At 43.7% G+C, this 13,993-nt stretch overlaps 2 protein-coding genes across 2 annotated transcripts in view; both read right to left on the reverse strand.

The window, feature by feature from the left end:
• The window catches only part of LOC307078046 (ephrin type-B receptor 1-like), a gene marked incomplete at both ends in the record, with an annotated part of 42,721 nt that extends 38,548 nt beyond the window's left edge, over positions 1 to 4,173 (reverse strand). The window contains one exon of the mRNA XM_079739624.1: positions 4,101 to 4,173. Within this exon, the coding sequence (XP_079595750.1) occupies positions 4,101 to 4,173 (73 nt within the window). The remainder of the gene's footprint in view (positions 1 to 4,100) is intronic.
• Positions 4,174 to 5,088: 915 nt separating this feature from the next.
• gpc1a (glypican 1a) overlaps positions 5,089 to 13,993 on the reverse strand; it is a 26,934-nt gene continuing 18,029 nt past the window's right edge. The window contains exons 3-10 of the mRNA XM_079739242.1: positions 13,056 to 13,273; positions 12,068 to 12,241; positions 10,813 to 10,978; positions 10,337 to 10,467; positions 9,899 to 10,024; positions 8,918 to 9,051; positions 7,861 to 8,036; positions 5,089 to 7,275 (exon numbers count right to left, since the gene is read on the reverse strand). Of these exons, the coding sequence (XP_079595368.1) occupies positions 7,100 to 7,275; positions 7,861 to 8,036; positions 8,918 to 9,051; positions 9,899 to 10,024; positions 10,337 to 10,467; positions 10,813 to 10,978; positions 12,068 to 12,241; positions 13,056 to 13,273 (1,301 nt within the window). The 3' untranslated portion in view covers positions 5,089 to 7,099. The remainder of the gene's footprint in view (positions 7,276 to 7,860; positions 8,037 to 8,917; positions 9,052 to 9,898; positions 10,025 to 10,336; positions 10,468 to 10,812; positions 10,979 to 12,067; positions 12,242 to 13,055; positions 13,274 to 13,993) is intronic.

The raw sequence follows: 13,993 nt of genomic DNA on the forward strand, positions 1-13,993 counted from the left end.
CACTTGACTTTCGCGACCCACATAGCAACACACACACACACACACACACACACACACACACACACACACACACACACACACACACACTGTAGTTTCACCCGTCTGTCATAGCGATGTGCCCTCTCTCCCAGTGATTCTACCTTCAGGACTGCAACCAAACAGCTGCACCCTGCCTCCTCCGGCTCGCCCCCATATACGTTACGTTACCCCATCCCAGCACTAAGCTTGGGTGTCACAACACTTGGACAAACCATTCTGACAAACGGGTGGCTTGGTGCTAAACATTGGTTAACTTCCATTACAACTTTCCATTTCCGAGTTGCATCACCCTACATTGGCCAGATGATCAGAAGACTCCCATCAAGGATTTGTGATGGAGAAGAAGGAAGAGGAAGCATGCTTGTCATTTGAGAAGCTGATAGACATTTATATATTTGGAAGAATATTAAACTGAAATCATTCCGGGGGCATAAATGGCTGAATTCATTGAATACAGAATTCTGATTAAATCATTACTAATAATTTGTGTTTTTGGATCATATATCACATTTGAAACAATACCAAGGAAGGGATTAAAATCTCCCAAACAAAATTGCAGTGGGTTTGAGCTATTTCAATATTGCTTAATGTTTTTCAATGGATTGCCTAGGTCGTTTTATAAGCTTTCCGACACCTAATAAAGCACTGACTAGTCGCGAGAGACCAGACATTTATTGACAAAAAAATCCATACAGTTCACTCTTAAGAGCAAAGCTTTTTTCCAGTTCTACTTGTCTGTGTGTGTGTGTAATATGTGTGGCTGTATGCTCATAAACAAGTTTATATGTGTTTGCAAAATGATCCATTCATACAAGACAGTGGCTATGTGTGCCAGTGTGTGTGTTTGTGTTCAGGTGTGTGTGTGTGTGTGTGTTTGTGTGTGTTCAGGTGTGTGTGTGTGTGTGTGTGTGTGTGTGTGTGTGTGTGTGTGTGTGTGTGTGTGTGTGTGTGTGTGTGTGTGTGTGTGTGTGTGTGTGTGTGTGAGTGTGCGTGTGTGTTCTCACCCTGCCTGTTTTCCTGGAAGGCAGACAAAGCCCTCCTGCATGGCTATCTGTGAGGCCATATGCCCACAGCAGCACCCTGCAGGCTCTGGCCTAATGCCCACTCCAACAAGCTAATGAATAATGGACCATTATGCTCAATCATATGCTTAGCTATAAGACACCCGGAAGCAGGCTCACCTATGAAAAAGAAAAGGTAATACAACAGCTACCCACAGGACATGAGCAAAATAAGAACAAAAACCCAAATAACAATATCAAGCATGTACTATTAAATATAGATATTATGATATGATGTTGGTATATAATAAAATATTCTACTTTAAGATATTATAGTGTAATATATGATATTAAATTATATCACATTATAGAACACAATGTTGCCTTTTGACGAGCTGATGCCTTTTACTCTTTTTTGGAAGGAGGCCTGGGTTGAAAATTGAATAATATTGAATATAATATTACTCATAATTAAAGGCAATACGACTATTCTGAAATCTGCAAACAACACAATGAGCTTTTGTTTAAGATCCCTTAGTCCCATAGTAGCACAGACAGAAGAAGTGTCACAAACAAAAGGGCAGTGGAAGTTACTGTCTAGCCTAGCATTTTGAAAAAGTTAATCAATATTGCGGACAGATTTCAAGCCAAAGCCATCTGTATACAGTGGGGGCTCATTGGCCTTTCTCATCCGGAATGCATACTAATTGAACTGACGCTCATGAGATGGGAAAAGCAAATAAATGTGTGAAAGCCCTTCAATAGTCAGGGCATATGCAAGAGGGTATGACCAACCAATCTTATGCAGCAAACTCTTTTGTAAAGCTCAGCCGGGCAGTAAAGTCTAATCGATTTAAAGATTTATTTACCATGGCAGCAATGGAAGGCATGCAACATTGCTATGAAGGCAGATAAATGGCAGTAATGAAGGTCTGAAAAAACACAGTTGTCAAAGCCTGGAAGAAATGTTTTGCACTTACAAGCATTTGCAAGCTGAAAACATACTTGATTAATTCAAGAAAGTAAGCTTGGGAACGTTCCAAGCCCAGATACGACATCACAGAGTGGAGCATTCTTCCAAGCTTGTTTGCTCCACCGTCAAAAGTTTTGCTGTAATCCAGATAGACCTGCCTCCGCATTGATCAAAAGTGATCTTGTCTTCCTTCCCATATGAAAGGAGGAAACTCTGCCTCAGAAACCGATGCGTGCCAAAAAGTCACCCCTGAACTCTGTCTACATGAAAACCTCTGCATTTCATTCAGCAGGCTCCTCGCAGCGTTCAACAAAAACAACACGTATATATAGCTATTCTAAAAATAAATGAAGCAATCAAAACTCAGGAGTAATAAACACAACTCTCAGTGTCTTTGTCCCTTAGCGGGAAGCACACATCTAACAAACCAAACACCAAACACCAAACTCTAAGAACAGAAAGTGGGTGTGTTGCAGACAGTGATGAATATTGCATAGTGAGGGTGACAGCTCTGAGGAGGATGAGGAGAGGAGCAGAGGGTTTGAAGGTTAAGGACTACAGTGGAGATGGTTGGGGCCTTCTCCTGCCGTTTCCCCAGCTCATCTCTGTCACATTGAAAACCTCTCATTGTATGAATATAGAAACAACATGTTTTAAACATAAGCTGACATGGCATGGCTTAAGGCATGTGTGTGTGTGTGTGTGTGTGTGTGTGTGTGTGTGTGTGTGTGTGTGTGTGTGTGTGTGTGTGTGTGTGTGTGTGTGTGTGTGTGTGTCTGTGTGTGTGTCTGTCTGTCTGTCTGTCTGTCTGTTTGTCTGTGCAAACTCATGTGTATGTATTTGTGTTCTGTATAATGTAAAATCTGCATTTATGTAAAAGGGTGTGACAGGTAATACTACACAAGCACACGCACACAGACGTGCACAAATACACACTGACACACTCGTCCCACGTGTCATGTCATGTGCGAGACAAACATCTTGATCCCAGAGCCATGTTCTGGAACGTGTGGCAGGGTGTCAACATGGTTGTAGAGAGTCAATTATATTCATCAATCTTGGACTAGCAGACCATTTACTTCCATATGTTTGCATTTTCAACATATATTGCAGTATCAAATAGCGCTGCTTCTCAAGGCAGTCTGGTGTGCGTGACGCACGCTGCTGCTTGGCATTACGCGCCCCATTGAAACCCAGCGGAGGCTAATGCATCGCTCAAACCCGAGGGAGCGGCAAGCAAGGGAGCGCACGGAGAGACTGAACACCTGTGAGCTATAATTATGATCCACTTTAGCACTCCGGGGACATGGGAGGTGTACGCGTGCATCTCCATCGAAGAAATCGTATTGCAAAGCAATGTGGCTTTCGGAGTGACACCATGCAGTTGAATTTAACGGTTTTTTTTTGTTTCTTCTCCATGAAACGTGGGAAACGTATCTGAGCACTAATGCAATTTGACTTATAGAGGCTTGATGATTTGCCTATTTAACAAGAAAGACGATTGATGGTTTATATTGCGATCAGCGTTTTTTCAAAATGTTGACGATAATTCAGGTTCAAATTTCCCCCAAAAAGTATGGCCTGTTTGGGCGGGGGCCACTGCCTACAGAGACACCAAGTCGAGAGGGAGATGCAGAGAATGATACAAAGTCTACTTTAAATGTATAGTGCTAAGGCAGCAATTGTTAAGCCTTGTTGAGATGACAGCCAATGTTCCGTCTGGAGATCCGCGTATAGCCGTCCATATATTACCCATACATTAATACATTTTTACAGCGCTTTTCTCACCAGTGGCCCCTCAAAGCTCTTTACAATATGAACCAACATTCAACCATTCATGAATACACACACACACACACACACACACACACACACACACACACACACACACACACACACACACACACACACCGACGGCGGTGTCTACCATACAAGGCGACAGCCCGCTCGTCGGGAGCAGTCAAGGTGAGGTGTCTTGCCCAGGGATACCTCGACACTCAGGTAGGAGGAGCCGGGGATCGGACTATCAACCTTTCGTTTACAAGTCAACCCAGTCTACTTCCTGAGCCACATACCCCCTCGCCTACCTTCCACCGCATACGCCGTAGACATCACGCACAGTGCCACCGCAGCCCAGGTGGCGGGCGAGGCGACAGCCATCTCCCGCTTCTCCACTTCAAGTATCCTCGTAAGAAAATAGGTGGGGGGGGGGGGGGGAAAACCCTCAAAGCTAGGATGGAACGACGTCGTATTCCACCGTTTGAAGTCACATCTCAATCCGCGTCTCAAGAAAGCATCTACCGCACCGGCGACTCAGAAGGGACTGAACTGAAGCATGCGGTGGAGGATTGTGCCGTGGGATAGGAGACAGGGAGGGAGAGAGAGAGAGAGAGAGAGAGAGAGAGAGAGAGAGAGAGAGAGAGAGAGAGAGAGAGAGAGAGAGAGACTTACTTGAATAGGGATGCATTTTCACATATTCTCTTCTTTCACACCTTTTGTCCAATCAGGAGACAGTACGGCAGATCCGAAACCAATCAGCCATCCCTTTCCACCTGACCCAAACAGAACGCCCAATGGCCAAGCCTCTCCTGCATGCTGAATGTGGGTTAACAGTGACATCTAGCGGTAGACATTATAGAACCCCTCACTGTCTAAGTGTAAACCATTGTTTCCAGATGCTGTTTCAACTACTACACGTACTTACAATAAGCACAATTTTATTCAAGACAGAGATCTATTTCTATCCGTATCTTTTATTCAAATATTTCATACAATACATTGAAGAGTTCTGCTGGGCAGTGTGTATTTTCAGCTGAGTAGATGGTTAGATCGTTATGTTCTATCAGTGTGTTATATACACTGAATACTCTGTTATACGGATTTGTGTGTTTGGTTTTGGTCTCAATTTACAAAAATTACTCCTGACGATACCAAAAACAAAACCCTTCCCACTGATTTAAATAATTTTATCTGTGAAGAGGTTAGTGATTCTATGTTACAGTTAGCCATTGAATAAACTCTACATAATCCCAATGAATGCTATATCAATCAAGTCATGTTTGAAATCCCTTGAGAAACCAATGTTGATGATAATCACATGTAGTTATTCCACTGGACACAAATAGCAATTTTTATTATTATCAACATCTTTAAAGACAGGCAAGAAACAAACAGATATGAGAGTGAATGTATCTACATTTCCATCAGCAGTGACTGTGTATGTGTGTGTGTGTGTGTGTGTGTGTGTGTGTGTGTGTGCGCGCCTTCGTGTGCGTGCATGTGCGTGTGTGCATGATCACCTTAGTGCTAGCCCACTGTGGTCCTGTGAACCTCACAGGTATATCGTGGTGTTGAAGGCCTCACGTTTGTCAGGCAATACTGTGGTAGTAGGACACGTAGGGATAGACAGTGAACGTAGAATCAAGGTCAGGTCTGTCTTATAAACATCTATCGTTCTACTGGAACCTCCATAGAAGGATTAACGTTAATTAATTTTAAAACCTTAATTAGACTTGAAATAAAAGAACAATGAACGAATGGAGTAAGAACATAACAGGCCCTGCATGCAGATGTGCTGAAATCGAAACGCTAAAGAAGAGCTTTTAATACATGAACTGTGTAATTGATTATGCCTAATCGTTTAAACACCAGCTTTATAGATGCAACCACGTGTGGCCCCATTGAAAGCATTCATATTTGGGGCTGGATATTTGAGTGTGGATATAAAGAGCTTCACGTTTACCTGGAAGTGCAAAGTAAGGTTAATTGTTTATGGCCTGTAAAACCCTGAATTCCTTCTTATAAAATGTGAATGTGACAGATTTTCCATGCTCCTTGAAATGTTGTGCATTGTCTCAAGCATGGCTGTGCGCATGTCTTTCCAGCATAGTATAGGTCAAAGAGAGAAATGTATAAAAGTGTAATATTTCAAATGGTTTTCGGTTTTGGTTTGAGATTGCTGGTCCTCATCCAATGAAACAGGTTCCTGATTGAACGAAAAATCCATGCTTTTAGGCGTCAAATATGAAATACTGTGCAGTTTTCATTTGCAGGGTTGCAGTTTGATTTGATCAAATTGCTAATTTGCAGTAATAAGAGCTTTGAATATTGTTGTCAACATTCAGTTGTGTCAAGAAAAGGCCAAAGGTCCGGGCAATTTGACAGCAATATTTCAGATACATTCTCATGTGGGACGTGTGCCCGAATACCATTAGCCAGAAGTCACCTGTGTACAGAAAAGTGTGATTTCTCAAAGAAATCCCACTAAGGGTTCACCGATACGCGAAACGTTTTACTCATCTACACAAAAGGTCTGAGCTTACAATGCCAAAACTAAAAAACAACATTGTACGTACTGTACACAGAATGAATCAGGTGAAATCAAACTCTCCAACAGATAGCCAGAATAAGGCAGCTGTATTGGTTCAGATTGTCCAATGGTAGCACAGTTAGTCCAGGGCAGGCTCATGCATCGGCTCCATGGAAACATCATTTTTGCAGGAAGGACCAAGTCTGCAACATTCAGTGCACATTGGTGCTGTTGTGCCCTTGGTAGTATTGATCAGAAACGGTCTCTTCATCAAATCTCAAAAGATCCTCAAAAGTGAAACATTGGATGAGTAGGGGAAGTTCTTTTCTTTTTTCGGAATTACAGCTTCCCGGCCATGTAACCGAACATCACTATCAGTGTTCAATGTGAGCATCATTACATCAGGCAAGGTAAATCCAACCATCACACATGATACTCTTCACATCATTACTATAGTCCGTGATCAATTTACAAACCTTACTCTTACTCCTCCTGTTCTTCTCTTTCATCTCAATCCTTTTTTAAACAATGTTAAGAGACAGCAGAAGCAAAAGACCAGCTCAACGTTACTGAATCTCACCAAACACAGACACACACAATGACACAGAAAAGGGGTTTTGCCATGTTCTACGATAAGAACAGAAATGAGCTCATTCTTCCTTTTCCCCTTTTTAGGGGCTAAAGGTCTGCGTAATTCTTGGTCCATTTCCAAAAGGTCCTTCCCATGGTTCCACCGTAGTGCTGGAACTCAGTCTTAGAGGAGGCAACATCTGTCCATCATCGCAGAAGCAGCAGCACAGCCAATGGGAATAGGATTAGGATTCTGCAGAGGCGGCCCTGTGGTTCAGCGCCGGCTCGCACCCGGTTGTTATCAGGCGGGTAGCCGCCTGGCCTGCTCCGGGCACAGTGCCCCGTCTGGCACATCCCACTGCCGGAGCCGCTGATGTCATCACCTGAATCATCACGTACAAATAGAGAAAAGTATAGAAAAAGTCATAAAAATGTGCCATATTTTTTTTTTTTTTACTTGATACTATATAACAAATCATATTTTGTTGTTCCGTTTTGAGCATAGCTGCAGACATAGGCTACATTAGCATACAATCGAGTGAAAATGTGTTGCATTAATTAATGATCATATGATAGAGTAACACCTGTGCTGTGTGTAATAGAAACTGATTTAACGTTGATTTATACCACCAGTTATGGGCATCCAGCTCTAAGAGACAATCTTTTGACAGCTGGTGAAGGCACGTTTGGCCCTGTATGCCGAGCAGCTGACTTCATTTATCGTGTTGGGGAGATAATTTTGGCATATAAATACAGAGCATTTGTTTGGTATAAAGTGCCGTTCCCAATGTCTCATTTGCAGAACTTGAATAATATCAATTCACTATTATCAGTGTGTATGTAAATCCCCTTTGAATCTTGTATGATTCAAATATGTAATTATAGATATATTATTATAAATATATATAATATCAAATATATATCTAATATACATTATATAAATATATATAGATAAAACAGAGACATACTCGCGTCCTGGAAGTCCACATCGTTGCCATCCAGTGCGTTCTTCAGCCTGTTGCTCATCATTTTGAGCTGCATGATCTGCTGTCGGATAGTCATGTCTGGCTTGGTGATGTCAATGTCTACCTCAGGGTTGTTGATCTGATTGGCCAGCCCATCACCCATCACTTCTGGAAGGTACCTGAAGTAAGGGGGGAGGGGGTAGGGGAATGAAAGCAAACTATAAATACAAAATGGGTTCCATACAAATATCCAATGCATCTTTGCACACACACACACACACACGCACGCACGCACGCACACACACACACACACACACACACACACACACACACACACACACACACACACACACACAAACTTAATTCCTCATCATCAGGCTTGTCACCATTATATGGTAAACTATTGTCTCATTGTTGCTGCAGCTACAATAATAACCCGCGGTCCCAGAGGTATATAGGCGGTACCCACGCATTAACCCAGCGGCCGCCATTTTCAAGGGAATCACGGCTGGACTGATTACTCCCAGACGCGACTATAGCTCTGTCTTTGTTCTTCAACACAGTTTTTTAATACTCCCATAACCCACTGCACGCACACGCACACACACACACACACACACACACACACACACACACACACACACACACACGCAAACACACAGACACACGTAAGAGAAACCGTTAATGTGTGATTCTCTGCCACCTACTGGTGAAGTGGTGCATTAAGCCTAGGAGCAATTACTGAAATTGACAGTGAATTTCGACACCCAACTTAAAGCCTTAAATAGTGCTATTTAACTTGCTGCTGTGTGCTAATTTTACTTTTCATCTATCAACAGTTTTTCCGCAATCCATTTTGCACTACTGGAAATAACACATCATTATGTGCAGCCTATGTCTATCAGTATGTGCCCTCACTAAGGGATGCATGCATACATTATAGTCAGACTGAACTGCTCTTGAGTCTGTTTTCTCAGTACGATGCATGACTACACGCCTGTGCTGCTGCTGTGATCGTATCATTTGCTGTATCCAGTTCAGAGGGAGGCCGGTCACCCACCTGGCCTTGGCCATGCCGTTCCAGCACTTGTCCTGGCTGGAGCTGCTGGAAGAGGCCAGCTTGCTGCAGAGCGCAGCAGGGAGCTGTACCCAGTACTGCTGCATCTCCCTCAGCTTACTGGACAGATCCGACACCTGGGTCAGGGAGAGGCCTTTCAGGTCAATGCCTCTGTGTTGTGTGTGAACTACCATGTCCCTATATGTGCAGATCATATGTGCCTCCTATATGTGTATATCCTATATGTGTATATCCTATATGTATATATATATATATATATATATATATATATATATATATATATATATATATATATATATATATATATATATATATATATAACCTATATAACCTATATATAACCTATATAACCTATTTCTTTCTACACATATTTATACTATGTATCTTCCCATTTGTGTACATCCCATAAGCCGTCCTATATGTATATATCCTATATTTCTTCCTATATGTATACATCCTATTTTTCCTCATATGTATATATCCTATATGTACATATACTATATTTCCTCCTATATATATAACCTATATTTCCTCCTATATATATAACCTATATTTCCTCCTATATATATAACCTATATTACCTCCTATATATATAACCTATATGTACATATCCTATATTTCCTCCTATATGTATAAAACCTATATTTCCTCCTATATATAACCTACGTGTATATATCCTATATTTCCTCCTATATATAACCTACATGTGTAGATCCTGTATTTCCTTCTATATATAACCTACATGTATAGATCCTGTATTTCCTCCTATATATAACCTACATGTATATATCCTGTATTTCCTCCTATATATAACCTACATGTATAGATCCTGTATTTCCTCCTATATATAACCTACATGTATAGATCCTGTATTTCCTCCTATATATAACCTACATGTATAGATCCTGTATTTCCTCCTATATATAACCTACATGTATATGTGTGTAGGCTCCGTTTGCTCACCTGCACCTCCAGCAGGAGGCCGGCTGTTGGGTGGGCTGTGAGAGAAGCCCCTTTCTTCCTCTGCTGCTCCTGAGAGGGGGGGCTCCCGGTTCCGGACTCATCCAGGGCTCCACACATCTGGTACACCTACAGTGAGAAATACATACAAACACATCAGGTTTTAGTCGTTTGTTTAACTGCAAAAAACGTTTGGATTCTTTACTTGTAATGTATCCAAATGGCCACTAGGCGTCCCCCTTGAGTCGTGTTTCAGCCAAAGAGCTCCGTGGCTGCGCTTGTGACCTCCGACTCAGTCGATGATAGTTTTTTTGTGTTTTTAATCGTGTCTGACAAAACTGAATGACATATTATCATATTCTCTAGCATAATAGCTAATACATTGATTCAACAAAAAATGTGAGAAGAGCACAGATGGTGAAGATCCACCTAATGTTGTACCTTGGCAGTGAAAGTGTCCATGCTGTCTTGAAGGTAGCCCACGGCCTCGAAGATGCGTGCAGGGATGGAGGAGAGGACTACGTCCACACTGGGCTCTGTGCTGAAGCTGGAAGCCACCTGGAGCAAAGTGTCTAAACGGCATAGGAGACAAACGATTATCTCCTGGCCTTCACCAGCCATACCTGGGTTTAGTGGCTACTTTAGCAATCACTAACTCCTCGCAATACATTCATTATATAAGATATAGCCATTACTATTCCCTAATTAGTCTTGTAGATGCCTTATAGTAATTTCAGATGCACATCACTAGAGTGCAGAGATGGTTTGGTGGGACATTGTGGATGTTGGGGATGGGATTATTGATAGATGGGTACCATCTCATGTTACTGCTGCACAACCCAGTAATATATTCAAATTCATTCACACATTCTCTCTTCAGCAATGGTCTCTACGCTTAATTGGTTGGTCAGCCTCACCAATGAGGTTCTGCCACTCTGCGTCCAGGTCGGCCTGATTGGCCAGACAGCCCTTCATGACGTTGGAGCAGTAGTTAAGGCAGGGCTTGGCGGAGGGCAGGCCGCGGCAGTGGGGGCAGTAGACCAGCTTCATCAGGGCCCTCTCGCACTCCGGGCTCAGGGACACCTGGGGGGGGGGGGGGAGAGAGAGAGAGAGAGAGAGAGAGAGAGAGAGAGGGAGAGAGAGAGGGGAAGAGTGAGTGAGAGAGAGAGAGAGAGAGAGAGAGAGAGAGAGAGAGAGAGAGAGAGAGAGAGAGAGAGAGAGAGAGAGAGGGGAAGAGTGAGTGAGAGAGAGAGAGAGAGAGAGAGAGAGAGAGAGAGAGAGAGCCGAGAGAGAGAGAGAGAGAGAGAGAGAGAGAGAGAGAGAGAGGTATTAAGACAGAGAGGGCGAGAAAAAGAGATGACATTTTTTAACCTTCCTTGGAGAAAGAAATCCTTTGAATAAAATGTCGGCATGCTACATAATAAGGTCAACAAAGGTCTTCCTCTCCCTGCATGTTTGATGATTGATTGATTGAGAGGGAGAGAGAGAGAGAGAGAGAGAGAGAGAGAGCTACAAATACATGAAGAGTAGGGAGGATACTTTTCCCACCATGTAAAGGCTTGTTATTTTTTGTCTCGTGTGCATGGCAACAAAGAATGACAACAAACAGCAAGCATACACATTTCACACACATCATGTTTAGAAACATAGTCAGGGATCGACACAAAATCAATTATAATGCAGAAGACTGGCTGACTTTACATTAAATGGACGATAGATAATACCATGACGACATTCACGTGAAATGTTGGTTATTATTCTGGGATGGAGGCTGTATTGTTTTTTCAAGGTTGAGGTTGTGGCAACATTTTCTGTGGCAGTTAGGGTGTGCCTGTCATATCTGATTTACTGGGAATTAATCCAGACACTCAAGCATCAACACACAACCACACCCACACACACACCCACACGCGCACACACACACACACACACTCTCCCTCAAATTCTGGTACACACTGACTCACTACCCCACGGCCAGTCAAGCCTCATCAATATGGAGGTAGATTTTTCTCTTCATGCCGAGTGCAAAACCTTTTGCATTGCAAACAAAAATAAACATTCCGAAAGCAAAAATCAGCTTTTACGGTTTTAATAACACATTCACACACACACACACACACACACACACACACACACACACACACACACACACACACACACACACACACAGACCTGGGACACCTTCTTGACCACCTCTCCGGCGACGGACAGACCCTGGGCGAAGGAGCGCGCCGTGACGAAGGCCCGCGTCACCTTGGCCTTCATGTCGCGCGGCGCCTCGCCGAACGGTCGCAGGACGTCTCGCTGCTTGGCGACACACTCCAGGTACTCCTCCGATAGGCTCGTCTGCAAGACATGGGGGGGGTGGAGGGAGCCAGTTAAAGTGAGGACCGTTGGGTCGTTTTGCAATGGAGCTAAAGCATTGCAAACAGGAAGACGGCGTTCCCCTTCGGCGTTCCCCTTCTGTTTCTCATAGCTCTAGATTCCCGCTCTCATTCGCGCTCGTTCATTCTGTTGTTTTCATTGAGCCTCGTCGCAGCCCTCCTCCTCCATCCTCTCCCCCTCCAGGGCCCCAGGGCCGAGGCACTCCGTCCATAGTCACACCTCCACCCCCAGCGTCTAGACACCATCAGGGGGGAAGCACATCCCGGCGTACTTCACGGTCCATCGTCCCCATGAGGAATCATTGGATGGTGTCTAATCACCAAATGTGTCAATAAATGTGGTTCAGTTTAATTACTAGTCACTTCTGATTGAAATCGTTTTTCAGTGCCCCACCCTGTCCAACAACAGAGGCCCATGGAAAACAAGATTAAATATAAATCAAATGTAAAGTCATAAATGTAGAGGGTCTCCACTTCACTGCCCCCAACCGATAACATAATCCCCTCTGTGACAAAGCCTGGGCTTTACCCGACACGCTCAAGGAGGAAGGGGTTTTATATATTCTTTAGACTCTAAAACTTTCAAATCCTTTTGAACAAAAGGGTTGGTTGCAGTGGGAAAATGTACACACATTTTATTATCATTATTATAATTACCATTATAGACATTCATATTTCACGATTTGTGTTATATGTTACATACTGTACGGGTGTCAATGTATTTGTTTTGACATGATGTCACACTGGGGCTGTCAACAGCATGCAGCAGTAAGAACCTTTGCAGCGGCTGCGTTCTTGAACGCCACCTCAAGGAGCCGGAACCAGAACTCAGAGACGGTCTCGTCCAGGTTGAGGGCGGAGCCTCGGTAGTAGCGCCGCAGGTCAGCGTACAGGTCGGTGTACAGGCGCACGTTCTGGGAGTACACTGCACCCAGGGGGGACAGCGTGTCTTGCAGGGAGCGCTCCGATTTGGCATGGAGGTCCATGAAGTAGGCTGTGATAGAGAGACAGAGAGACAGAGAGAGAGAGAGAGACAGAGACAGAGAGACAGAGAGAGAGAGAGACAGAGAGACAGAGAGAGAGAGAGACAGAGAGATAGAGACAGAGAGACAGAGACAGAGAGACAGAGAGAGAGAGAGCAGATAAACAGAGACAGAGAGACAGAGAGACAGACAGACAGACAGAGACAGATTGCATGATTATATATGAGGGCGGTTACAACAGAAACTCGATTTCAGCTCATTCTCAACGAGAGCTCGTGTCAGATGAGTCATGCTCATATGAGCCAGGACTCATGGAAACCCGTCGGCAGTTTCACCAACAAACTGGCCCTTGTTGTCTCCCCCGTGTTCTGCGACAACGACACCAACCTGCTCACACTACGGAATTGCATTTGCTGGTAAAAAATAACAAGTTCAGCATCATTGTGTGTGTGTGTGTGTGTGTGTGTGTGTCTGTGTGCGTGCATGTGTGAGCCGTTTGGCACGGATTGCTCGTTATAGACGTGATGTTGAAGTCACTCGTTAATAAGCCGCTGCTGAGGTAGAGCTCAGTCTGCAGGAATATCTTCACACGCTGGAGAGCAGCTCGACTTCCCTCTGCTCTCCTCTGTGACCTCCGGCTCCTCCTCTGAACCCCATAGTTAAGGTAGATTGCAGAGGACAGCTTTGCTTTTGTGGGACCTGAACCATCAACCCAGGTGACACCAATTGAT

This window comes from Pollachius pollachius, assembly GCF_949987615.1.
Source record: "Pollachius pollachius genome assembly, chromosome: 7".
Taxonomy (NCBI): Eukaryota; Metazoa; Chordata; class Actinopteri; order Gadiformes; family Gadidae; genus Pollachius; species Pollachius pollachius.